Source organism: Notechis scutatus, chromosome 2 (assembly GCF_049901735.1).
Source record: "Notechis scutatus isolate UNSWTSFEM ecotype Mainland chromosome 2, rNotScu1.2, whole genome shotgun sequence".
Classification (NCBI taxonomy): Eukaryota; Metazoa; Chordata; class Lepidosauria; order Squamata; family Elapidae; genus Notechis; species Notechis scutatus.
The window spans coordinates 142,519,602-142,545,350 of NC_142010.1; the positions used below are offsets into that span (position 1 = coordinate 142,519,602).

Consider the following 25,749-nt stretch of genomic DNA (forward strand, 5'->3'; position numbering starts at 1 on the left):
TTTTGTTTTTTTTTTAGCTTGCTATATTTCTTAATGGCTAATAGGGAGTGCTAAGTTTTAGGAAGGTACATTGGTAGCTTCTTTCCATCTCCTTCTGTTTTTAACTCTTTTGTTTTGGTTTCAGGGTGTTCCTGGAGAAGCTGGTACTCCTGGTCTTGTTGGTCCCCGAGTAAGTCACCTACAGTTAAATTTGAGCCTCTGAACATACTCATAAGTGGAGCTGCTGAAATGGCCGCTTGGCTCACTACTTCTCTGTGTAGAATCTCAGTGGCACTAAAGGAAAATCTCTCCCTTCTAGGGTGAACGCGGCTTCCCAGGAGAACGTGGACCTGCAGGTGCCCAAGGCTTGGGTGGTGCTCGAGGGCTTCCCGGCACCCCTGGTACTGATGGACCCAAGGTAGGCTGCTTCTTTGCCTTCTTTTCTTACTCTGTAATGAAGCTGACACGTTTTGCCACCTAGTGGCTGCCAAACCCCACCCCCACCCTCCAAAAAAGTGGTATTCGACTCTTCTAGAAGAGCTTTCCCCAGCTGGTACCCAGCAGAAGTGTTTAATCAAGTCCCACGATTCTTTCGTCAGTGTGAATTGGACGTTGAAATCTAGCCCGTCTGGAAAGCACCAGGTTGGAGAAGACCACTTCAGTTCCCTGCAATTTTTTTTTGGGGGGGGGCAAGTTTGCCATTGCCTCCCTTCTTGAGCTGAGAGAGAAAGACTTGCCCAGGATAACCTAGCTGGCTTTGTGCCTTAAGGCAGGACTAGAACTCCCAGGTTCTAGCTTGTTGCTTTAACCCAGGGGTGTCAACCTCAGCCACTTTAAGACTTGTGGACTTCAACTCCCAGAATTCCTCAGCCAGCTTTGCTGGCTGAGAATTCTGGGAGTTGAAGTCCACAAGTCTTAAAGTGGCCAAGGTTGGACACCCCTGCTTTAACCACTACATCCAGCTGGCTCTCCTCTGACTATTACCTAATGCAGTTCCGTATTGTGACCCGTATTGTTTTTCTTGCCTAGGGTGCAGCTGGTCCCGCTGGGCCTCCTGGAGCTCAAGGCCCCCCAGGTCTGCAGGGAATGCCCGGTGAGAGAGGAGCGGGAGGTATTCCTGGACCAAAGGGAGACAGGGTAAGTATGGTAGCGATGTTCCGTAAAAGTTCGTAGCACCTTATTGTCAGGAATTGGACGTGCTGTTATTTTTTTTAACCTGTTGGGTTTTGTTGATTACCTGTAATGTTTTTTAAAATTTCCCCCAGTTTCCTATGTTGTTTTTTTCCTCTTTGTTTTTTTTGTTTAAATTCTCTGTACAGTTTAGTAAAACGTTTTAAAATGTTATCTTCATTTTATAAAAAGGTTAGGTTTTTTTTTAATTATGGGTTTTTATTTACAGCGGCATTATAGTGAAAAAGTTATATTGCTGTTTCATTTATATGTTTTTTTTTAAATAATAACACTAATTTTTTTAAAATAAAGTTTTCTTAAAGTTTCATAAAATTAAAAACAATAGACAACAGCAGAAACATCACAATCTTAAGCAATCAGAGTTCCAAGTTGAGATGGACTACTTACTGTCGTTATTTCTTTGGCCTTTTCCCAACAGGGTGATGCTGGTGAGAAAGGCCCAGAAGGTGCTCCTGGCAAAGATGGCAGCCGAGTATGTCCATGGCAGAAATCAATTTCTCTCCTCTTAAGGCAGCAAAAACTTTATTTAATGAAATAAGCGGACGGCTGGTGGGGAGAGGGAATATGTAACGTATTGGTCTATAATGCTAGACTTTCCTTAGTGCCAAAGTCCAGAAGCCTGGACAATACCTATTTATCTAACAGAGAGCTTAACTAAAATAGATTAAACTGCAGGATATTCTAATACCGTTAAAACTGGTGCATGCGTGCATGTGTGTATATGTGTGTGATGAAGCTTCTCTTACTGAGTGACATGTTCTTACTGAACAAGTCTTCTTGCCCTTTTCAGAGTCAACCCTCCTTACCATCCAACCACTCTTAGATAATTTACTCCGGAGTTGTCCTGTGTTTTCTCTAAGCAAGAGGATACCCTCTGTGATGGTAGCATCTTGTTTTCTCCAATAGAGAGAAGACCCAAATCCCCAATAAAGGATCAATGAAAAAATAAAGGCTTAGTTAAGGTTTAAAGTTTTAGAATTAAGTCACAAGTGCTTAGCGTGCTAAACAACGGTTGGTTGCCCAGTATGTTCAATTCCAAATGAAGGCACATTGGCAGTGTTGAAATGGGATAATACTCCAGGAGGATACAGGCTGTGATGGTAGCATCTCATCTTCTCCTTTATGGAGGAATGGCATCAGGAGATGGGAGCTTTTATGGACAACATCCTGGCCTCCCAATCTAAGCCTTTTATTCTCATGTTTTCCAACATGCTGAACTAGATGGAGGACTGGAGTTGGCCATGAACAGGATTTAGTTCCCAAATCTTGTTCAGTATTTTACTGCCATGCTTGGTGTTGCACAGCTGCACTGCCTCTGTTCATTCCTTAACCGTATTAGATGACATGATATGGAAGGACACAGAGGCAACCGTGGTGAACTGAGACCGAGATCCAAACCCACATGCTGCGGTTGATATGCCAACAGTATTAAATTAGAAAAAAGCTGGGAATAACTAGCTAAGAAAAATGTTTACCATTCTAGTGGGCCATTAGATCAGGCGGAAGAAGACTGACAACGCTAAAGAAAATTCAATATAACTTAATTCAAGCATTGTGTTTTGTGCAGTTTTTGTGTGTAGAATGGCTTTGAATTGTAAGGTAAATGGACAGATTCAAGGGAAAAGGGTGATATGAATGAAGGAAGTCACTAGTTTGATTTGCACATATTTTAGTAACAGGTGAGGATATGAACACAAGGTTGGGATACCTTTGATCTTGCTTTCTATTAGCCCATCTAACTCTTTATTTTCTCCATTGTCAGGGCTTGAGTGGTCCCATTGGTCCTACCGGTCCTGCTGGCCCTAGCGGAGAGAAGGTAAGAGGTCCTGTCTCGTGTTAGGTCATTGTGGCAGGTAGACAGCCAGAGGCCGCATGTAAGTTCTCTGAATAATTCTGCTTCGATAGTAATATTGCCTATCACCTGACACTAAGAATTTGGGGTGTGACTGTGGATTAGCAATAGCACTTAGACTGACATACAGCTTCAGAGTGCTTTTCAGCCTGCTCTAAGCAGTTTACAGAGTCAGCCTATTGCCCCCAACAACCTGGGTCCTCATTTTACTGACCTTGGAGGGATGGAAGGCGGAGTCAACCTTGAGCCAGTCAGAATTGAGCTTTGCTGGCTGGGGAATTCTGGGAGTTGAAGTCCGCCAGGCTTAAAGTCGCCAAGGTTGGAGACCCCCGCCATATTGTGTTCTGAGCTACCGCCTTTGCCAGTGACGGAAGAGATTCTCTTCCAGCAACAAACACTCCATGGTCTTACTTTTATCTCCTTTCTGTCCATGCAGGGTGAAACAGGCCCCGCTGGCCCAAGTGGAGCAGCCGGTACTCGTGGTGCCCCTGTAAGTTTGCTGTCGTCGTGAAACCTTCCAGTGAAGTTTTGTTGGGAGTAAACGGGGGAAGAGATTCAAGTAGGCCCACATCATTGTAGAAATCCTAATAGGAAAACTACTGAAACTCTGACGGGCAGCATAGGAACAAATGTAGATGTACTTTTATGGGATTGTTTTCATATGAAGAGAAAATGGCCTCCCCTATCATACTATGTAGAGATCAACTCGGAAGGCTCTGGCTGTTTTGATTAGCATTTGGAAAAGCCAGTTGGAGACTAGCTGATAACTCATGAATTTCTCCAAGTTGTAGAAAGGAGAAGCCGCTCACTCTTGCATTAATGCAGAATAGCAGCAGCATCTTAAAAAGAACACACAGTGCTACCGAGCTACCCTGTGGGGCTGTTCGGAAAAGATAATTTGCAAGATCCCTGAGAACATCTTAGGAAACAGTGTGTTCCTAAACAATTGCTATATAATGCCTGAGCCGTAGGAAGCGTAGCTGTTGGGTCCCACAACCTTATTACAGACCCTATTATCTGTGGAACAGCTGGAGAGATCCTGTCCCTGGACTTGCCTCTAGAAAACAGAACTGCCTCTGTGGCTACAGAAATTGGCCAACTGTGGCCAGTTTGAGGTGTGCGACCTTGGCTCCTTTCCATTTCCGACTGCTCTTTCTGTTTCAGGGTGAGCGTGGAGAAACCGGGCCTCCTGGCCCTGCTGGGTTCGCTGGCCCCCCTGTGAGTATCACATGACAGTCACACGTCTAATATTTAAATGCTCCAATCGCTCCTGATGTCTCATCATTGTGGATTTCTTCCGCCCCGCCCCCCCGGCCTCTCCCACTTTTCTCCCCGATGCAGGGTGCTGATGGCCAGCCTGGTGCTAAAGGCGAGCAAGGTGAATCTGGCCAGAAAGGAGATGCTGGATCCCCTGGTCCACAAGGGCCATCTGGTGCTCCCGGTCCACAGGTCAGTGAAACCACTTTCTGAATTGAAAGCATGCACACACACACACATCAGTGGTAGGATTCAAAAATTTTTTACTACCAGTTCTGTGGGCATGACTTGGTGGGCGTGGCTTGGTGGGCGTGGCAGGGGAAGGATACTGCAAAATCTCCATTCCCTCCTCACTCCTGGGGGAAGGTTACTGCAAAATCCCTATTCCTTCCCCACCCCACTAACCTGCTTTCCAGCTCCATTCTCCTGTGCAGGACAACAAAAGAAGACCCAGCCAATCAGCTGGGACTCGGGAGGCAGAGAATAGATGGGGGCGGGGCCAGTCAAAGATGATATTTGCCGGTTCTCCGAACTACTCAAAATTTCCGGTACTGGTTCTCCAGAACTGGCCAGAACCTGCTGAATGCCACCTCTGACACGCAAACAGAGTTTGTAAAGCATGGATTTTCCAGCTGCTAACCCAAAAGTACACACAGGTTTAGAACATTGTCCATGAAGTTAGTACTATGCCCAATAGTGCCAGAGGCATAGCTTCTGAACGCTGGGAGGTCCACCAGAGGGAGTGAAAGAACTAGGGACGGCTAGTTGCTGCTGGTTAGAGCGATGCTACGTAGACCAGTGATGAAAGGTGCATGAAAAACATCCCGATTTCCTGTTTTCATTTTGTTTTTCAATAGGGTCCAACTGGCGTGACGGGTCCAAAAGGAGCTCGTGGTGCACAAGGACCCTCAGTGAGTATTTGGTGAATCGATTGCTTTTTTTCCCCCATGCAGGCCAAAAGCGTAGTATTAATGTTCATTGTTCAAAGCTTTTCTTTATGGCATCTCTACTACTAATGTGAATGAGGTGTGCTGGGACACCACACTTTCAAATAATGTGGGTAACGATAAGGGGAATTATCAGCTACTTGGCTTTGTAGCTGGTATCTGAAGAATAACCTCAGGGGACACCCTTTCCACTTTTATTCTAACCTATGTCAAAACTGAAGATTAATGAAAAGACAAAAGGGATTCCACATCTTTTATGTAGACTCTTTTATGTGCACAAAAATAATGGTGGCACAAAAAGATGCTTTACCAATGTCATGTCACAGTTGCCCTCTAGATGGCAGTACTGCTCAATCTGGACTGATCTAAAAAAAAAAAAAAATCTAAGCAGTGTTGGACTTGATTAAATACTTAGAAGGAAGCTACAGGCCTGTTAAAAACCATCCCAGAAGACGAAAATCACAAACCACCTGTATTGTGATTTAAAAAAACACCCTACCTTAATATACCATCAAATGAGAGCTTTATCTTTAATCCTGCCTTTGGATTTTAGGTTACGGCAAGTTAATGAAAATCAGCCACCCCACCCTAATCTTCGTATTCCCAGCAGGTTGAATCATAAATTCCATCATAGTTCGGATGGCTGGAATGGGAGTAATCGTTGTTTTATTTTTATTTTTTCCTGGAGACAGTTGCATTGGGGAAGGCTTCTTTTGGTGGCATTACGTTCAGCATTTCATAGTGCATGTCTTTACAGGACATGTCTTCATTATATTTTTTCTTAAGAGAATAACGTCACTGTTCTCGCTGATCTCCAGGATCACCTTAGAAGATGCAAATGACTCAAATCAATAGGAGGTGTTTCCATTAACCACTCTTTCTTGGGAAGCAGCAAGTTATACATTTACCTTGTAGAAAAGAGGAGATTGCAACTCAGTCTGTTCCCATCTGTGAACCAATTGTCTTGCCTGATGCTTTTAGGGAATGTGGATGTTCTGATGGGCTGCAAATTAGAGCAAAAACAAAAAAAGGCAATTTAATATCTATATGCAGTACAGCATCTATGCATTTTGCCTCAGGTTCTCTGCCTCATCTGCCTTCCAAATGTTCTTTTTTTAATTAAAAATGAAATGGGAAGCAGTCATGCTGCAAAGCAAACTGTCAACATAATATTTATTTCCAAGAGTATTTGGAAATATACATCCCCATTAGCATTCTTAGGAAATAAAAATGTCTGGTAGCCAAAGCCTAGTGCTTCTTTGGAAGTACGCCCACCTCCCCCATTCCTTCATGACAAAGAAGACCATGTACCATGTCCCTTCAAGAGAAACACAGAAGGTAGATACTGATAGTTTCCCTTCTCATTAAAAACTTATTTTGTAACAAGTCCCATCTAGCAGGGCAACCTTTGGGTGAGAACACCTATGACCTTCACAGGTTGTCCAGCAAGCCAAAAAAAAATAAATCAAAATCTACCTGCTTCAGAATTAGGAAAATATTGGTTGGAGATTTGGGATTAAGATGATTTAAATCTATTAGGAAATGGGCTTAGTGGATTTAGTCTGTTAGTGGAATTAACACAAACAAGCAATCTGCCATTAATGACTCCTGAAAGTGCTGGTCCCCTCCATCCAAATTTGGAAGGAGCACATCCTTTTTTTTCTTATGGTAAATGCCAGCAGGGTTTTTAACTCCACATAGGTCTTCCTTAGAATATCTGCCCTCTGTTTTACCTTCAGAATCCAGAGGGATTTTTCCTTTTGAAAAGAAAAATAAGAATAAATGTATTGCATGTCCTTATATATGAATGCCTTGCATCCTGCAGTTCCTACAAGGACTCAAAGGCAGCCTTGTTTGGGATGACCCCTCATAACAGCAGTGAGGACAGGTTAGTCTGAGATAATACGATTGGTTTAGAGCAGAGGTCTCCAAACTTGGCAACTTTAAGACTTGTGGACTTCACCTCCCCAGAATTCTGGGAGTTGAAGTCCACAAGTCTTAAAGTTGCCAAGTTTGGGGGCCCCTGGCTTAGAGTCACCCAGTGAACTCCATGGCTGTGTGGAGATCTTCCCATCTCCATCCCAACAGGATACGTATTCCGCCACATTTCTGAGACATATTACTGAAATCAAACCTTATTTCTCGAGAAATGGGCAGAAAGAGGAAGGATTCTTTACCACTTGCTCGTCGGTGTGTCAAATGCTGCCACTGAGGTGTTCTGCTTTATGATATCTTCTTTCTTTTCTAGGGAGCCACTGGATTCCCCGGTGCAGCAGGACGGGTTGGACCACCAGGTCCCAATGTGAGTTCTTCGTTGTCTGCCATTGGGTTTTTTTTTTCCTTCCTGTTTTAATATCAGCAGTGTAGGAAGAAGAAGCCCAAGCCTCTCTTTCCCAGCTTCAACAACTTTACAGTACTGGAATGGTGGCGCAAGATTTCAGAGTTTTCCAACAGGAAACAAAATAAAACATAATTTAACTTGCTTACGAGGATAAAATTAGAATCCCATTTTTTTTTAAAAAAAAAAGCTTGCCACCTTGCATAGGGTGCTTCAGATTAATACAATAAAGCACAAAACAGAATATTGAAGGAGGAGAAATTATATATTCATATATTTAAATATGAGTTTAAACGTTCCAACTGACTGATGAGTTTTTTCTTCGCTGGCTTTCCTTCGGAGGAAAAAAAAACTAACATTGTATAGGCTATGTATCAGCAGAGGGATCTATAGCACGGAAAAAGAGTGCCAATGCCATTGCTTCTCCAGATCTATTACAAAAGATGCGTCTGCTAATTTTTGATCTCCCCAACTTTCCAATCACATGAGTTCTGTTTGCACAGTGGCAATGAAAGCTACAGAATGCAATTCAGAATCAATTGTCACTGACTTTTAGATGAGCCAATCGTAGAGAAGAAAAATCAATGCCTCTTAATGAAGTAACACTTGCTGAATTAGCAGGATGGAAGAAGTATGGTGCAAGGTCGTGTTATAAAAGAGAAACTGTAGGCTGAATAGCTTTTGTGATTCTGGCTATACCTATAAGCTTCCGGCAAGAAAATGGCATTTCCGGGAATCCATCCTTATTTCTAGGTTCTGATGGATTTTAGACAAATAGAGAAATACTGAACAATTTTAAGAGAGTATTGTTCCTTCCCTTTGAAAAATCCCAACTTTCATTATAAGCCATCTCAAACTATAATGTCCCATAACCAAACAGCTGCTCCTTCTTTTCTACACAAGATAGACTTGTGTTTTCCCTGAAAGGCATTCTTTTTTAAAATAAGATATCAATCTTTGGGGTGGTTGCTTGATTCCTCAAACTACTCAACTCAAATATTTTTTTTTTTCAAAAAAATTTTTTATATTTAAAAAGGGGGAATACTGCTTATCATGGCCCCTACCCTCAGCCTATTTTCCCCCCCCCCCCCCCCCCCCCCCCCCCCTTTTCTCTAGATTAGCCAAACCCAAATCCTGCAGTTGTTCTTCATATGTTTTGGTCTCCCAGGCCTTTGATCATCTTAGTTGCTCTTCTCTGAACTTTTTCCAAAATCTCAACATCTTTTTTTGTAGCATGGTGACCAAAATTGGTTGCAGTATTCCAGGTGGGGTTTTCTAAAGCAACAGGAGTACTTCATGTGATCTTGATTCTATGTCTCTGTTTAACAGGTAAAAGATAGATAACAGATAATCAGAGTTGGAAGGGACCTTATAGCTCATCTAGTCCAGCCCCCCACCCAAGCAGGAGGCCCTACACCATTTCTGACAAATGGCAGTCCAATCTCTTCTTGAAAGTCTGAAGTGATGATGCTCCCACAACTTCTGAGGGCAACCCAGGATTGTATTAGCTTTTTTCTTTTCTTTCTAGGGTAACCCTGGTCCCCCAGGCCTACCTGGTCCTTCTGGAAAAGACGGTCCCAAGGGTGCCCGTGGTGACGCAGGGCCAGTTGGACGTACTGGTGATGCCGGTTTGCAAGGCCCTCCTGGTCCTTCAGGCGAGAAGGGAGAATCTGGAGAAGATGGCCCCCCTGTATGTATTCAGCTGGTCTTCTTGTGTAAGTTACTGACTTGGCCCGTTTCCATTTCTGGTGCGTATTTATTCCCTTCTGTTTTTCTTTCCTTTTCCTAGGGTGCAGATGGCCCACCTGGACCTCAGGGTTTGGCAGGTCAGAGAGGAATAGTTGGTCTTCCCGGTCAGCGAGGTGAAAGAGGCTTTCCTGGCCTGCCTGGGCCTTCTGTAAGTATCTTGGGGGGGGGTTGACAACTTTGAAAAACATACATTGAAAAGTGTGCAGTGTACGCTTAGTTCGAGGACAGCCCATTTCCCAGCTTCTGAATTTGTGAGATGTCCAAAGTTTTTGTCATTGTTTTTTTTTACTAAATCGATATTAGGTTAATAGTCAATAATAATTTTTAATGTTTTGACTGTTAAGCTAAAGGGGCTGTGGTGGTTCACGTGGTTGGATGCAGAGGTGGGATTCAAATTTTTTTTACTACTGGTTCTGTGGGTGTGGCTTGGTGGGCGTGGTGTGTGGTTTGTGGGTGTGGTGTGGTTTGATGGGCATGGCTTGGTGGGCGTGGCAGGGGAAGGTTACTGCAAAATCTCCATTCCCTCCCCACCCCACTAACCTGCTTTCCAGCTCCGTTCTCCTGCGCAGGGCAACAAAAGAAGACCCAGCTGGGACTCGGGAGGCAGAGAATAGATGCGGTGGGGCCAGTCAGAGGTGGTATTTGCCGGTTCTCCAAACTACTCAAAATTTCCACTACCGGTTTTTCCAGAACTGGTCAGAACCTGCTGAATACCACCTTTGGTTGGATGTTAAGTCGAAAGACCATTGAGAGGTCAGCAGTTCAGCAGTTTGAAACCCAAGAGCAAGCCACATGACAGAATAAGTTCCCGTTACTTTGTCCATCCAACGGTTCAAAAGCATGCAATGCAAGTAGATATATAGGTACTACTTCAGTAGGAAGATCCTGGGGAGACGAAAGGATCCCCCTCAGCCATCCCCTGGGCAACGATGATGTCACTGGCTATAATCCTTTCAATCCAGAAGTGCCTTGGTAGGTGCTTCCAACACGAATGTAGTGGTAGTATTAAGCTGCTACTTGTCAAATGTTCTGTTGATTTTCCATAGCCTAGCTTGTATCCCTTCAACATGGTACCACAGCATCTGTGAGAACTAGTGCATTCTCATCTGTGAGATAAGCATCTCTCATCCCCTGTCTGAAAATTACTGTCCTAAAGGATATTGGAATCAGGTTTTTTTTTCCATTAGTAGGTTTGATTCTGTCCGCAGAATCAGGAAGAGGCTTTGTTTTTTTCAGATTTGCTTAACCGCGCAAATCTATTCAATCTCTTGGAGTAAACGGTTCTAACCCAAACATTATGTAGAAAAGGGGAAAAAAAACTGGCTATGTGAGAGAATGATTTATTGCATGAAATAAATGGTGAGGGAATAGTATTTTATTGGGATATTAAAGATAGCTCAAATAATAACTGTTATCAGTTGCTCACACAGTTCTGCCAGATTTCTCTGGGAATTTTCAGTCCATACAAGTTTTAAAACTCACAAAATGACCTTGCACTAAATAGGTTTCTCATCATCATGATTACGGAGTAAAACATTGCAAACGATTTTTGGCTTAACTTTTGAGGAAAAAATCAGCGGAGGTTTTTCACTTTACCTTGTCCAGGTTACTGTCAAAATGATCTTCTGCTCACTTAAATTGGTTTTCTTCCCCAGGGTGAGCCTGGTAAACAAGGATCTCCTGGAGGTCCAGGAGATAGAGGCCCACCTGGCCCAGTTGGTCCACCCGGTTTGACTGGTCCCTCTGGTGAACCAGGCCGCGAGGTGAGTCTTAACTATCCTAGGCATGTTTGTCATCTGGAATACAAAAGATGCATTTCTGGTTTTTCACCCTGATGGACACTTCCTCTCAAGAGGATGTATATTTAAATAAATATCCCTCCCCATTATGCTGAGTTATTTAATGACTTAGTCTGGTGGTGGTGGCCCATAATGTGGCAACAGCACGACACTAAATGCAATCTTTCAGAATTTCAAGGAGTATCTGATATAGTCACCCCCAAGTTCTTGATGAATATATGTACTGTTTCCAAACATATTTATTCCTTGAGTCTTGACTTTTATTGAAAGTTCCTTCTGGTGAATGGGGTTAATACAGAATCAAACGTAATTTAAAAACCTATGGCTCCCCTCTGAAAGAGGGCAGATGCCCTTTCCCCATATTAACAACCATAGACTAGAGGACAAGGAAGCTCATGACAAAACAGTGTGGAGGTTGGCATGATCTGACACCTGGCTTTGGTTCGTACCTTTTCCTGTTCATATGGTCCACCCAGACACTAATTTAAAGCAATTGCTCTTATTGCCACATTTAAGAAAAAAATTATAATCCACAGTCTTCCCAATGGAAACATTTTTGTTTTCTGATAGAATATTTTTAGAAATGGTATAACAGCATCGAAGAAGCAGACGCTCAGACGGATAGACAGAGCTTTTCCATTTATTCCTTTGTCCATCCCTATCAGTGAATAAATAAGATGACAAAGGCAATAAAAGCTGCAATTATGAATAGAGTTTATGAATTGACTTGGCCTCCTTCAGTCTCAAGAGACTATGGTATCATGCTATGAAACCGGTAACTGCCCACTTCCCATGTTGTTTCAATGCTGTATGCAAAGCTGGGGTGTCCTCTCCAGAGCACGAGGCCTGGGTAATTTAATATGGAGGATAAACTGTTACCCAAGCAGCAGATCCCCCCCTCTCCACATCACAGAAACAGTCTAATGGAACGGCAGAGCCAATACGATTAGTTCCAGCTGCGTCGCAGGAGTTACCAGAACGTGATTGTACACAGTCACGAACTGCTTCTGGGACTCCAGCTCTGGATTTTGCCTCGAGGTTGACTCCTGAAGCCTTTTCTAGTAATAGATATAGCCGCACGGCAGTGGAGGTTTGAAATCAGAGTTTCCCTTCTCCTAGAAGATGGCTCTACCATTTTATCAGCCATTGGGGCATAAAGCCCTCTTCCGCCTTCAAAACTGTTGACCGTTTTCTCCTGTAACCCTGGAAAGGGGCCCTTACGAGGTGCTACCAGCCGGGCCAGCTGGACCAAGGTTTTTTAAGGAGGTATTACTCCTCTGGCACTCCTCCTCACTCCAGGATGCCCGGCTTAGCTCCATTTGCAGTGTCCATTATCTTCCAATAGTAGAGTTTATACAAAAAATTTAAAAGGGTGATTTTGGGAAGCGGATTGCAAAAAGCTAGAAGATTGTGAGGGTTTGGGTTTCAGTAGCAAATGGGAAATAGTTCTGGGTCTATGCCTTGTTTGCTATTTCTAGTTAGCTTAGGCTAAAGCCTGGTAACTGCAGCATGGAGCCGAGGAGTTTTTTAATAGTATAACAAATTTATTTCAGATGAGCATTTACCAAACCAGAGTTTGCTCTAGTTGGACCTCCAAAAGATAGAGGACAACTTCTCTTTAAGATGAGGAGGTGGTACGAGACAATTCAAGGATCAGGTTATCACAGAACATACCTACTTCTGCATTAGTAGAAACTGCTGCTACCAACTCCTAATCAATTGCCAGACTCCTGCTGCACAAACACCTACCTGGCTTTCTCAGAAATAACTATCCTCTTCTTGTTCTCAGGGTAATCCTGGTTCAGATGGTCCTCCAGGCAGAGATGGTTCCCCGGGACCGAAGGTAAGTGTATTGGAGGAATTGATTCTCTCTAAGCATCTATTTTAACTCTCCCCTTTTATTTGGTTAGGGTTTCATCACTCCTTTTGACTAGGAAGTTGTAAGAGATAGTAATTTACTCATACAATCTTAGACAGGTTGCCTGCCCTCTATATGGCTTGTTTTCTCCAAACATATTCTCAGCCCCCATCTTCTGACTCTTAAATGTCCCATTTTGTCCCCTAGGGCAGCATAGTTTTCATGATAGAGTGCAGTACTAGACAACCCAAAATGTTTCCTCCTGTTAGGATGGAGTGTATAAGAGAAGAGCAGGCAGAAATGAAGGGTGGAGTTAAGCATGTCATCAGCTTAGAATCATTATGTCCCCACAAACAGTTCAAGTCCTCTTTTTTTGTTGATCCTTATCTGGTGGCAATTTAATATTGAACTTCAGTTTACTAGATTCTTGTATATAGGCTTCAGGAATAAAATTTCTGAACTGCAAATTAACATGTGGTCTTGATCCTTTGTGCCTGGCAAGGGAGGACAGCATGGATAGAATAGGTGATAGTTTTAATCTCACCTATTCTATCCATGCTGCTCTCCCTGCCATGCACAAAGGATCAAGATCACATGTTTATTTCATGTTACATTTTTACTTTTACTGTAATCCATTAAACTGCCCAGAATGATTTAAGAATAATTGGCTTTGGACAGTTAAATAATAAATATAAATAAATAAATAAAAGGAGGAATTTCTGCAAGGGAATTTCTAGAGTCTCATAACTGTGTCCTTGTCACATCGGGACGGATTCTATAGCTGGCTAGTCTTCCCAGTTCTCTAGCATTGACTATGGTATGCTGTGTCTCCTAATAGCAGAGACCTGAACTGGGAATAATAATAATAATAATAATAATAATAATAATAATAATAATAATAATAATAATAATAATAATAATAATAATAATAATAATCCGCCGATACATCACGCAGTCCTAAATGCTTGGGAAGTGTTCGACTAGTGATTTGTGTTACGAAACCCAGCATAATCATCTCATTTGCTGTGTACACTGTCATTTTTTGTGTATAATAATAATAATAATAACAACAACAATAAAAACAATAATGGTTACAAAGGAAAAGGCAGTTTCTACTGGGTAGTTGTCTCTTACTCCATCCTTTATGTATGCGGCATTAAATATTTGAACTATGTGTCTTTCCTCTCTCCCAACAGGGTGAACGTGGTGAGACCGGTGCTGTTGGAAGTCATGGTGCTCCTGGCTCACCTGGTGCTCCAGGTCCTGTTGGTCCAACTGGCAAACAAGGAGACAGAGGTGAAACAGTTAAGTGTTCAGTAACAAGGAAGAAGCCAGAATGAAACCAGCTCTTCAAATCTATTCTGAGAACCACAGTCTTCAATCTTCTCCTTGAATGGAGACTAGGTCAACATATCATTGTTTTGTTTTGTTTTCCAGGGTCCTCAAGGTCCTATTGGCCCTACTGGTCTTGCGGGAGCAAGGGGCTTACCTGTGAGTACTTTTTCCTTTGGTCTGGCTTCATCTTCTCCTGACTTCCTGTAAACATTGTAGAATTCCCCCAGAGCCAAAAGCAATCAGTCAAATTGCAGCTCTACCATTGCTATCCGTAGCCAGGAGGATTTGTTTTCAATTTGTGTGATTAGCACAATGCCGCAAGGAACACTTCGTGTTTTGCAAAGTCAATTGGTAAAGGAGGTCTGGCTTTTAAAAATGTGAACCCTGCCATCTGAACAAAAATATATTACAGGAACAGAGGCCAAGTGCAGCACAGACAAGTCTGTTTATGGGATACTTGAATAGATTCTTCTTGGGTATAATAACTACATGTTCCTTGTACAGGAGCACTTTGCACATTTCTCTAAGAGGGGGTAGTCTTTCTTTGCCTCAGCTTTCTAAATGGAACAACAGTCATCCTAACAATCATTTAAATATGTCTCAGACCCCCAAAGTGGATTCCTTCTTCTCCCAGAGAAAATTGAGAAGCAACACGGATTCTCCCAAAACAAGAGCTTTTATCTCAAATGTTCATTTTCTTGAAATGATATGTGTCACAAATGAATAAGTTGTTTCTAAAATTGAAATAACATTTTACCAGATAGCCACAAAACACATTAAAGATCTACTAATGATGTCATCCGGAAGAGCGAGTAAATGGACATCTTTCTCATTTATCGCTTGAGGTCACCATGAGTGAGTGATGGACAGCATCCCTTTCCTAAGAGGCCTGTAGGGGGCGTGCATAAGCGCAACAATCGTGCCTACCGTCCCTGTCCTATTGGTTTTTTCTTTCTTTCTTATAAGTATCTATCTCATGTATTCAAAACTATATTTATTCTTATACCTGTATCTTGTAAGCGATTGACAAATCAAATAAATACTAAATTCTAGCAATATCAGCCTGTGGCTAGAATGCACTAAAAAAAGTTGAGTGCGTGCCATAGTTTGTCTTATCATAAAATGTCTGCCAGGGCACATATGGCCAAATGGAACATCTTTTTTAGCTCCCAAGATACTTTCTACTTGTTCACCACCACCCCATCCCAGTTTTCCTTTATTCTTGTTTGTTTGTTCCTCAGAAAGTGGGTACAATTTCAAACAAATAACTACAGCTATCGTTTTCCCATTAAGTATGCTCACAAGGCTCTCTTTTGGCCCTGGAGGCATTTTTTGTAGCTAAAAATAAAGCTGGAGGCTTTTTTTTTTGGTGACATACTAGTTTCCATGTTTATTTTATTTTATTTTATTTTTAAATTGAAAAGAGATGTCTGTGGACATATTGAGACACAGGCACATTTAACTACTTGCTTCTGCTATAAGCATTTACTGCTAAAGAAAGACCAAACCACTATAGTCTTCTACTTAACTTATACATATCAAGCAAACCTGTCTGTTTCTGCACAGAAGGTCCAGATCTAATGTTCATAGAAATTAATACTAAATTCAGCGGCATAAACATGTTTCAGTACACTCAAATTAAGCTCAAAGTAACCAACGTTTTTCTAGTTTAATTGCTATAATTAGCACTGTATCTATCAAGAGAGATGATTGGAATCTTAGGGCAAGGGTTGATGTCATAACATCCTAGCATAACATAGGAATCAGAACTACGAAACATCATTTGCCAACCTTGAGGCAGAGCTACACTCAAAATGAATGTTAATTATACATGTTTTAACAGTGGCTAGAATTGTATTTGCCCAAAATTGTAAGAGTGATAAGTAAGATACCAATAGAGGGGGAAATAATTGAAAAAATATTTGAATGTGAAGAAATGAATAGACTGACACTAGAAATTAAAGAAAAAGAAGAATCTGAATACTATATGGTATGGGATTTGTTTTACCGACGGATAGAAAATAGAATACATTAAAAGGGATTAAATGTATTTAATAAGAGTAATAAGAGGAATTAATGTAATAGGTATATTGGATTTTATTTATATATATGGGAATGTGATTATTATGTTGTTAAGTTGACTAAGAAGAATATTATTTATGATGGTTAAGTAATTTGTAATATGTATCTAATCAATACACAATTGAAATGGAATGGATTTTTTGTATATAAAAAAGAAATAAAAAAAATTACAAAAAAAAAAAAAGATAGATGATAGATACTGTAGGTTGTGTACCAAATAAATCCAAGAAAATGTGGAGGGAAAATGAATGTTAATTATTCACATTTTCTGCTGGGCGAATATATAAAGCATTGTGGAATAACACACCCCAGTCTCCTGTATTCTGTAGCAAGCAAGCTTTCCTGTGATTTTCTAGTCCTACTGAAGGTGGATTGTGTTTTATGCTTCTAGGGTATACAAGGTCCTCGTGGCGACAAAGGTGAAGCTGGAGAGGCAGGAGAACGAGGTCTGAAGGGTCACCGAGGATTCACTGGCCTGCAGGGTCTCCCAGGGCCTCCTGTAAGTTTTGATTTCAGCACGTCCTTGATAGGGTTCAGCCCCAGAGGCTCCATTCTAGGCTTGCCATAGATTGGGAATAGTCATGTGGGTATGGTATGGCCAGTCTAGAGAAAAAGACTAAGGGTCACATGATAGCAGCATTCCAATATTTGAGGGGCTGCCACAAAGAGGAGAGGGGTCAACTTATTTTGCAAAGCACCAGAGGGCAGGACAAGAAACAATGGATGGAAAGTGATCCAGGGGAGAAGCAACCTGGAATGTCCTAACAGCGAGGACAATTAATGAGTGGAACAGCTTGCCTTCAGAAGTTGTGGGTGCTTCTTCCCTGGAGGTTTTTAAGAAAAGACTGGACAGCCACCCGTCTGAAATGATAAGAGGGCCTTCCTGCTTGAGCAGGAAGTTGGGCTAGACGACCTCCAAGATCCCTTCCAGCTCTATTCTGATTGCTGAACTGTTCCTCTGTTCTAACAAGGATAAGAATCAGTTCGTACGAATCCATGCACTGTATGCATTCCTCTCTACAAAGATTTCACAAATACAGTAACTCTTAGTAAGACTTGTGAACTGAAATTCTGTCACCCTTTACTGAGTCTTGGGAATTTATCTCCCAGACCCAGACAACACAAAGGATCTTTGAAAGCTGATTGAAGGATCTTCAGTGCAGGAGATAGTTATTATTTGACAATTTTGTCCCCTACTAATTGCTTCCTCCAAAAGATACAGTTGCAAGATACCTATACTATAGGATGAGTTTATACTTTGTAATAAATTTCAGACTCTCCTTCCACATGAAGGTGCACAGAGGATCACTGGCATCTTAGTTCATGCATAAAGGTCAATGAATCAAAGGTCATAAGGAGGAAGGCTCCATGTTGTAGAGACCACTTGGGCTCTTCTGCGGAGAAACCATAATGCTCAGAATTCAGATTTAACTATGCAGCTGTTTTCCTTTCTACCTTAGGGTCCTTCTGGAGATCTAGGTACACCTGGTCCTGCCGGTCCCTCTGGTCCCAGGGTAAGTACAATCAACAGGGTACTTCAGAAAAGCTAATTTCGTGAACCCTTAAGTTACCAGTCGTTCGATGAGAATTCAATCTGCTGCACGAATTCTTGAGTCATCAGGCACGATGATGCTAGGATTTGCAGAATTTCATTCCCCCCGCCCCCCAAGAGTGTCAAAATTTGATCTAAGCATAAAATTACAGGCTCTGAATTTTTGATGTTGATTAGTTTTTAGGGAGAGGACGGAAGCAATTCCTACTGAGTCAAAGAGGAGCAGTAGAATATCTCTTTGTTTCCCAATCCCTTTCTGGCTTACATCATAAGGGCTGGGAAGTTTCCACTGTATGTGGAGCAGGTCAGATTGGGGGAAAGGCTCTCATACTGCCATTTTGTTGTAGGAGAAACTTGGAAGCATCCGCGTGCCTGATTGATTGGTTGATTGGACAATTTTATGTAGCAGCCCCAAAGTTCTTTCTCTTCTACATTTCTTATATAGGCAGCATTTGTGAGCAGCTAATTCTCACTTGTATTATTATTATTTTTTTGGTTTGTTTTTTTTTGGCTTTCTCCTAGGGTCCCCCAGGCCCTGTTGGTCCTTCCGGCAAAGATGGCTCTAATGGAATTCCTGGGCCTATTGGTCCTCCTGGCCCTCGTGGTCGCAGTGGAGAAACTGGTCCATCTGTAAGTAATTTTTTTTTAAAAAAAAAGCTATAAATACTGATAGTCCTTGATTTAATGACCATAATTGAGCCCCAAATTTCTGTTGCTTAGCGAGACAAGTATTAATTTTGCCCCCATTTTACGACCTTTCTTGCCATAGTTCTTCAGTGAATCACTGTAATTGTTAAGTTAGTAACAGTGAACCTGGCTTCCCCATTGGCCTGTCAGAAGGTCTCAAAAGGTGATCACATGACCCCAGGTCACTGCCACCATCATAAATAGGAGTCAGTTGCCGATGTCCAAATTTTGATTGCAATTTTTGATTATAGGGGCAGTTGTAAGTGTGAAAAACGGTCATCAGTCACTTCTTTCAGTGCCCTTGTAACTTTGAACCATTACTAAATGAATGGTTGTAAGTTGGGTCTACCTGTAATGGAAATAAAAAAGTACAAGACATTACATAAAGGATGTTGGCTTTTTTTTTTCCTTGGGGAATTAATTGAAGGACACGGTATTTTGTATGAATGTTATTATTCTATGAATAAAAAATAACGTGGGACTGTAATATGTTGAAATATTTATATTTATTTGCTCGTTACTTATTTTAAATATAAACTATCTTATTCCAAAAAGCATTTCTAATTAGAGACTAGCAATTATATGCCATGTTCACATAGCACACCAAGCTCTGTTTTAATCATGATTTTTTTGGAGAAAAAAAAACCTAGAAAAATGTCTTGCATATAAGCAGAATAACCATGGGGGTCAATTTATTTTCCAAAGCACCAGAAGGCAAGACAAGAAACAATGGATGGAAGCTAATTAAGGAGAGAAGCAACCTAGAATTAAGGAGAAACTTCCTAACAGTGAGGACAATTAATCAGTAGAACAGCTTTGCATCCAGAAATTGTGGGTGGAAGTTTTCACTGGAAGTTTTTAAGGAGAGACTGGAGACCTGTCTGAAATATTATGGAGTCTCCTGCTGGAGCAGAGGACTAGACTAGAAGACTTCCAGGGTCCCTTCCAGCTCTATTCTGGTAGAGATAGATAGATAGGTAGATAGATAGATAGATAGATAGATAGATAGATAGATAGATAGATAGATAGATAGATAGATAGATAGATAGACAGATAGCGATAGACATGATAGATAGATAGATAGATAGATGATAGATAGATAGATAGATAGATAGATAGATAGATAGATAGATAGATAGATCGATAGATAGATAGATGATAGATAGATAGATAGATAGATAGATAGATAGATAGATAGATAGATAGATAGATAGATAGATAGATAGATAGATAGATCAATCGATAGATAGATAGATAGATAGATAGATAGATAGATAGATAGATCAATCGATAGATAGATGATAGATAGATAGATAGATCAATTGATAGATAGATAGATCGATAGATGATGATAGATAGATCGATAGATCGATAGATAGACAGACAGACAGATAGATTTCTGTTCCAAGGCAAATCTGTTAGAACAGTCTCCTTTCCTCTTCTCTGACAGGGTCCTCCTGGCAACCCCGGCCCCCCTGGCCCTCCTGGCCCACCTGGAGCTGGGATTGATATGTCCGCCTTTGCTGGCCTCGGCCAGACTGAGAAAGGCCCTGATCCAATGCGCTACATGCGATCCGATCAGGCTTTCAGCAACCTGCAGCAGCATGACGTTGAGGTCGATGCCACCCTGAAGAATCTCAACAACCAGATTGAAAGCATCCGAAACCCTGAGGGCAGTAAGAAGAACCCAGCTCGAACCTGTCGGGATCTGAAACTATGCCATCCTGACTGGAAGAGCGGTGAGTGTCCAGGTGGAGCGCCCCTGCCTGATTTGGGGTGGACCACCCATCCCAGCTCCACGAATGGGGAAAGCATAATGGAACGTCACGTGACAGCAATGTGATGCCACGAGTTTGACACCCGTGTTGTAAACTATTTAAAGAGGGCTATAAAGCACTATGGAGTGTTATATATGTCTTAAGTGCTATAGGTCATATTGATCTACATTACTGAAGATATGAGAGATACTGTGGCTTGCTGGGCACGTTCCTTTCCTTGAATGTCACTGGAAACCATATGTACTAGAGAGAATGATAGATAAAACCTAGCTCTCCTTCCCTATGCTCAGATGCCCAATCTTAGAGGCACAATTATCAGAGTAAATCAAGCAACATAACCTAAAAATGATAGGCTACAGTTCAAAATATTAACATGTAATTTGGAATCTTTAATCACTGAATATTCTAATGGTGATATTCATACTATTTTCTTCCATAGGTAGTAAGTAAACATTAGAGATATGTTTATAAATTAGTATATTGGGTGAAGCTAAACCTTTCAAAAACCTTTTAAGATCTACCTTTCAGAATTCCCAGTTGAAATTGATATTTCAGCCTTTATCTTTCCATTTTTTTTACATTCATATCCTGATTACTAATATATTTCATTCCACTATGGAAATTATAATTCAATTCGTTAGACATCTGGTACATTAGACATCTGAGGCTACCCCTTGGATGGGAAAATGGCCAGTGCAGTGCAGGAAAAAATAAATTATGACCAAGTGTGACCAAAAAAATGGAATATATATATGTACGAGGACCCAGACTGTTGGGGGGGCAATATGCTGACACTGTAAACTGCTTAGAAAGCACTGTGAAGTGGTATATAAGTCTAAGTGCTATTGCCAGGGGTGGGCTGCGACCGGTTTTCACCAGTTCAGATGAACCGGATGTTAATTTTACATCTGGTTCGCCGAACCAGTAGTTGCAACTAACTGACTGGCCCTCCCTACCCCTGCCCTTCCCAGGAGTCTCCACACAACCAGTTTTGGATCCCAAGTAAGTGCAGGGCCCTCACGGAGGCTCGGAGAGGGCAAAAAACAGGCCTCCTGAGGGCTCTGGAAGGCCAGAAACAGGCCCCTTTGCTGCACTGGCCCTTTTGTCAGAGAGCTTCCAGAGCCCAGAAAGGGAGGAAACGAGCCTCCCGGAGACCTGAGGAAAGCCTCCGGAGTCTGGGGAGGGGGAAAACGGGTCTTTTCCAAGCTTGTTTCCAGCCTCCAGAACCCGGAGAGGCCGTTTTTGCCCTCCTGGAGGCTCTAGGAAAACCTCTGGAGCCCGGGGGGTAAGGCGAAAAACGCTCCCCCACCACCATGGTGCGGGTGGCCGACTAGGCCGCCCCCACCATGGCCACGCCCCACCAGTCACCAGGCAGAGAACCAGTTGCTAAAATTTTTGAAGCCCACCCAGCTCTTGTTATGCATGTAAAAACAGAGGAGAGAGACATAACATGCACTTGTAAGTAACTGTTTCCCTTTTATAGGTGATTATTGGATTGACCCCAACCAGGGCTGCACTTTGGATGCCATAAAGGTTTTCTGCAACATGGAGACTGGCGAGTCCTGTGTCTATCCGAAGCCAAAGAGCATTCCCAGGAAGAACTGGTGGACAAGCAAAAACAAGGAGAAAAAGCACATCTGGTTTGGAGAAAGCATCAATGGAGGTTTTCACGTGAGTAATCATAATCAATAACTGCCTTTTGCATTGATTAGACAGATTTGGAGAGAGAGAGATAATGACCTGGGAGCATTCCAGTTCCCTTTTCTCAGCTTTTCTGGGTTAACGAACACAACTTCGTTTAGTAACTGCAGTTTCTCTGTAACACCGTGTGAAGGAAGAGTCCGGAATCACATAGCCTTGATTCCATGTGTCAATCCTGAATGATGCCACACAACGGTGGGGGGAGGGAGATAGTTAGATGGGTTTAGTAGCCAAAACGATAAAACTTTCCTGTGGGAACCCAAGGACATTCCCACAGGTGGTTGGCCAGAGGAGGGGTGAAGTAACCAAGCAACCAGCCAGCTCCTGGATTGGACAGCGTGACCAGTCACTTGGGGGGAAAGGGGGAAACTTATTTTTAATTAGGTGAAAGCCATGGGAGCTTTTAGATTCGTCTTTCACCAGTTGTGCCAATATGATCTACCCAATAAAACTGTTTTTTGAGGAATCTGCCTGCCTCGGAGCTCTATTTTCCTTGGGTGAATTACTTGGAAGTCTGACCCCATGCTTTCGTCCTCTTGGCCATCGCTTTCCATGTCCTAATGGCTTTTTGCCTTGTCCTTTTCCAGTTTAGCTACGGGGATGACAGCTTGGCTCCTAACACTGCCAACATCCAGATGACTTTCCTGCGGCTCTTGTCTTCTGAAGGCTCACAAAACCTTACCTACCACTGCAAGAACAGTGTTGCCTACATGGAGGCAGCATCCGGCAACCTTAAGAAAGCTCTCCTGATACAGGGATCTAATGATGTGGAGATGAGAGCTGAGGGCAATAGCAGGTTTACCTACACTGCCTTGCAGGATGGATGTACTGTAAGTAGAAAGAAAGCAATTGTGATTTATTGGGGGTTATTGATAGAAGCACCGTTAGATAGAAAGAAAGCAGCCATGACTGAAATGGTACAGGGCTTCCTGCCATAGCAGGATTTTGGAACTAGAAGATCTCCCAGATCCCCTCCTTGGTCTCTTTTATTCTAAATTATTTATTGGGGATTAGAGTCCTGCCTAATTGGGTGGCTTAATGCCCTCATTTTGGAGAGCATAAAATGGGAAGAAATTGCAGCATTATGTAGAGCAAATTTCTAATCATAGTTTTACACACTTCTAAAATAATAATTTTTGAACTCTGATCTCGATGATGGGTTATTTTATTTACTTAACATGGGGCTAATTGCTACCAAGAAAGTAAATACAAATACTACACAATTGTTTGATTCAAGGGCAAAGAGATCACAGTGATAGTACCAGGCTTAGCCTGTTGATCAAAGAGAGTAGCAGAGATTCCCATTTCAGCCAAGTAGCCAGTTATATTTTTTTCTGCAGCTGGATCATTCTGGGTAAATCTGAGCAGGATTTTTTTTTTAAGTGATGCAAGCTTTATAGCTAAAACAGAATGACGGTTTTAGTCATCCTAGGAACTGGGAAAGCCTCGCAGCCAGCAAGCCCATCAGGAGGAGGTGAAATTCGAACACGTGTGCTCTGTATATGTGTAGAGGGGAAAAAGTCAGAAGGCGGTGATCTCCGATTAGAAGTTTCTTCGATAGAGTGACAGACATGGAAATGACACAGAGTAAATCTTAAATCTAGGTCTGTGCTCTATTGCCTGCTTGTGGTCAGGTGGGCTGAGGTATCAGTGCCCCCGAGTTCACACTTCCAACATAAAAAGTTGCATCTCAAAGAGATGAAATTTAAACTGCATGCATGGTCTGCTCTTATGGGCTATACTGCCGGGTTAATATTTGAAATGTACTACACGTAGCCCTTGCTTAATGACTAGCTTTTGACAGAAAGCCCCCCAAAAGATATTTACAACCTGGTTCCAGGGTTCCAACTGCTGTGTACACCCTCCGCAGTCACATGATCAGAGTTTGGTTGCTTGGCAACTGCCTTGCCTTTGCAGCCAGTTGCAGCATTCTGAAGAAACGTGACACAATTTATGACGTTTTTTTTGCCAGAAACTGGCCTTCTCAGCAGGTACCTGGCAAACAAACACCCATAGGAATGCATTGGCGTGTTTAATGACCGCAGTGTTCTTCACTTAACAACCGCCATAAAAAGGTTGTAGATTTTAGTAAGTTACGTGGGTGCCTTGACTTAGGCCTATCATGACTTACGGGATGGCTCCCATTATGATCATGTTGGAAGATTACCTGTATTGGGCAAGTTATAGTAGATTATATCCGATTGAAAGGAAGAAGAGACAATTCTGAATCCAGTTCTGTAGGGAGGTCTTCTCTGGATCATATTACATCCTCTGTCTTGCCCAAGTTACCAAAAAGGAGTCAAAAGTATATAAAGCCAGAGAGATTTGTTCTAGTATTTGAAATCTGCCACGACATTATTTTATTCATCAGAGCAGACAGGGTATTCATCAACCTACCCTGTCTGAAAATATAAGTATTCAAGAGAACATTTAGAACCTAATCTTCCAGAATGCCATAACCTTCTAGAATGCCATAATCTTCTAGAACACCACACCAAATCCATGAGCAGGTGATGTGATGTCACCCTTCAGAAATACATTGCAAGCAAAACAGGACATCATATTTCCCCACTCGGATTTTTGAAATATTGATGCTACCATAAAATTCCAGTGATTTGAAATTAGATATGGCCAGTCTAGGCATGCCATGCCTATCCAGGGGGCAAAGCAAAACAGGACATCATAATTCCCCACTCGGATTTTTGAAATATTGATGCTACCATAAAATCCCAGTGATTTGAAATTAGATATGGCCAGTCTAGGCATGCCATGCCTATCCAGGGGCATCGTATCATTATCCAAGTACCTCATTGAAACTGGAGTATAAAGCTCTTAAGTAATGCATCCTTTGTATGTGTCTATTTTCACCATTCCAGAAACACACTGGCAAGTGGGGGAAGACAATCATCGAGTATCGATCTCAGAAGACTTCGCGCCTGCCCATCATTGACATTGCGCCTATGGACATTGGTGGCGCCGATCAGGAATTTGGTGTTGACATTGGCCCCGTGTGCTTTTTGTAAAAGGAGAAAAAAGCCTAAAATCAATATTTTTTTACCGACCCAAGTACTTCCCAATCACTTTTAGGACTTCTGCACTGAATGGCTGAACCAAACTCCTCCCTCCCCACCCCCCAAAAAAACCTTTTTTGCTTACATTTTTGGACTCTCTTATCAGTTTCTGTGGCCCACCATTGCTTGAGTAGATCACAAAGCCAGCATAAGAAAGAAAGAAGGAAGGAACAACTAATAATGCTATTATTTATTTATTGTCTTCCTAGAGGGCCTTTCTTGGGTCAGGTGGTGATAGGAAGCTCACAAGCATATATGAAGGGTCCTCCCCTCCAAGTTGCTGATGTCCCCAATCCTGGTTGTAGCCAAATCTTCTCCCCACTCCATTCCAAGTGCGTATCAAAGCAAGATTACTGTGTACAATACTAAAGATGGTGCTATTATTGTTAAAACAAGTCTGTATTTTTTAACATCAATTGATATAAAAACCTTCGTTGGAAAGTAACAAGTTGGTCTGATTATTCTCGTTTTTGGTCTATGAGTCCGAATTCTATCGGCCAGTGCCTCAACTTTATATTTTCCTTTTTGTAAAATCAAATCAGCCATAGGGTCAGCGTTTAAACTTCTCCGGTA

General features: G+C 42.0%; 1 protein-coding gene across 2 annotated transcripts in view; it reads left to right on the forward strand.

The window, feature by feature from the left end:
• COL2A1 (collagen type II alpha 1 chain) overlaps positions 1–25,294 on the forward strand; it is a 78,914-nt gene extending 53,620 nt beyond the window's left edge. For both annotated transcript variants that reach the window (XM_026673938.2, XM_087956447.1), the window contains 23 exons: positions 125–169; positions 299–397; positions 1,009–1,116; positions 1,589–1,642; positions 2,933–2,986; positions 3,459–3,512; positions 4,187–4,240; positions 4,364–4,471; positions 5,137–5,190; positions 7,475–7,528; positions 9,093–9,254; positions 9,354–9,461; positions 10,969–11,076; positions 12,902–12,955; positions 14,167–14,274; positions 14,408–14,461; positions 16,779–16,886; positions 17,848–17,901; positions 18,462–18,569; positions 20,077–20,365; positions 21,888–22,075; positions 22,693–22,935; positions 24,982–25,294. In XM_026673938.2, the coding sequence (XP_026529723.2) occupies positions 125–169; positions 299–397; positions 1,009–1,116; positions 1,589–1,642; positions 2,933–2,986; positions 3,459–3,512; positions 4,187–4,240; positions 4,364–4,471; positions 5,137–5,190; positions 7,475–7,528; positions 9,093–9,254; positions 9,354–9,461; positions 10,969–11,076; positions 12,902–12,955; positions 14,167–14,274; positions 14,408–14,461; positions 16,779–16,886; positions 17,848–17,901; positions 18,462–18,569; positions 20,077–20,365; positions 21,888–22,075; positions 22,693–22,935; positions 24,982–25,128 (2,415 nt within the window). In that variant the 3' untranslated portion in view covers positions 25,129–25,294. The remainder of the gene's footprint in view (positions 1–124; positions 170–298; positions 398–1,008; positions 1,117–1,588; positions 1,643–2,932; positions 2,987–3,458; positions 3,513–4,186; positions 4,241–4,363; positions 4,472–5,136; positions 5,191–7,474; positions 7,529–9,092; positions 9,255–9,353; positions 9,462–10,968; positions 11,077–12,901; positions 12,956–14,166; positions 14,275–14,407; positions 14,462–16,778; positions 16,887–17,847; positions 17,902–18,461; positions 18,570–20,076; positions 20,366–21,887; positions 22,076–22,692; positions 22,936–24,981) is intronic.
• Positions 25,295–25,749: the final 455 nt, after the last annotated feature.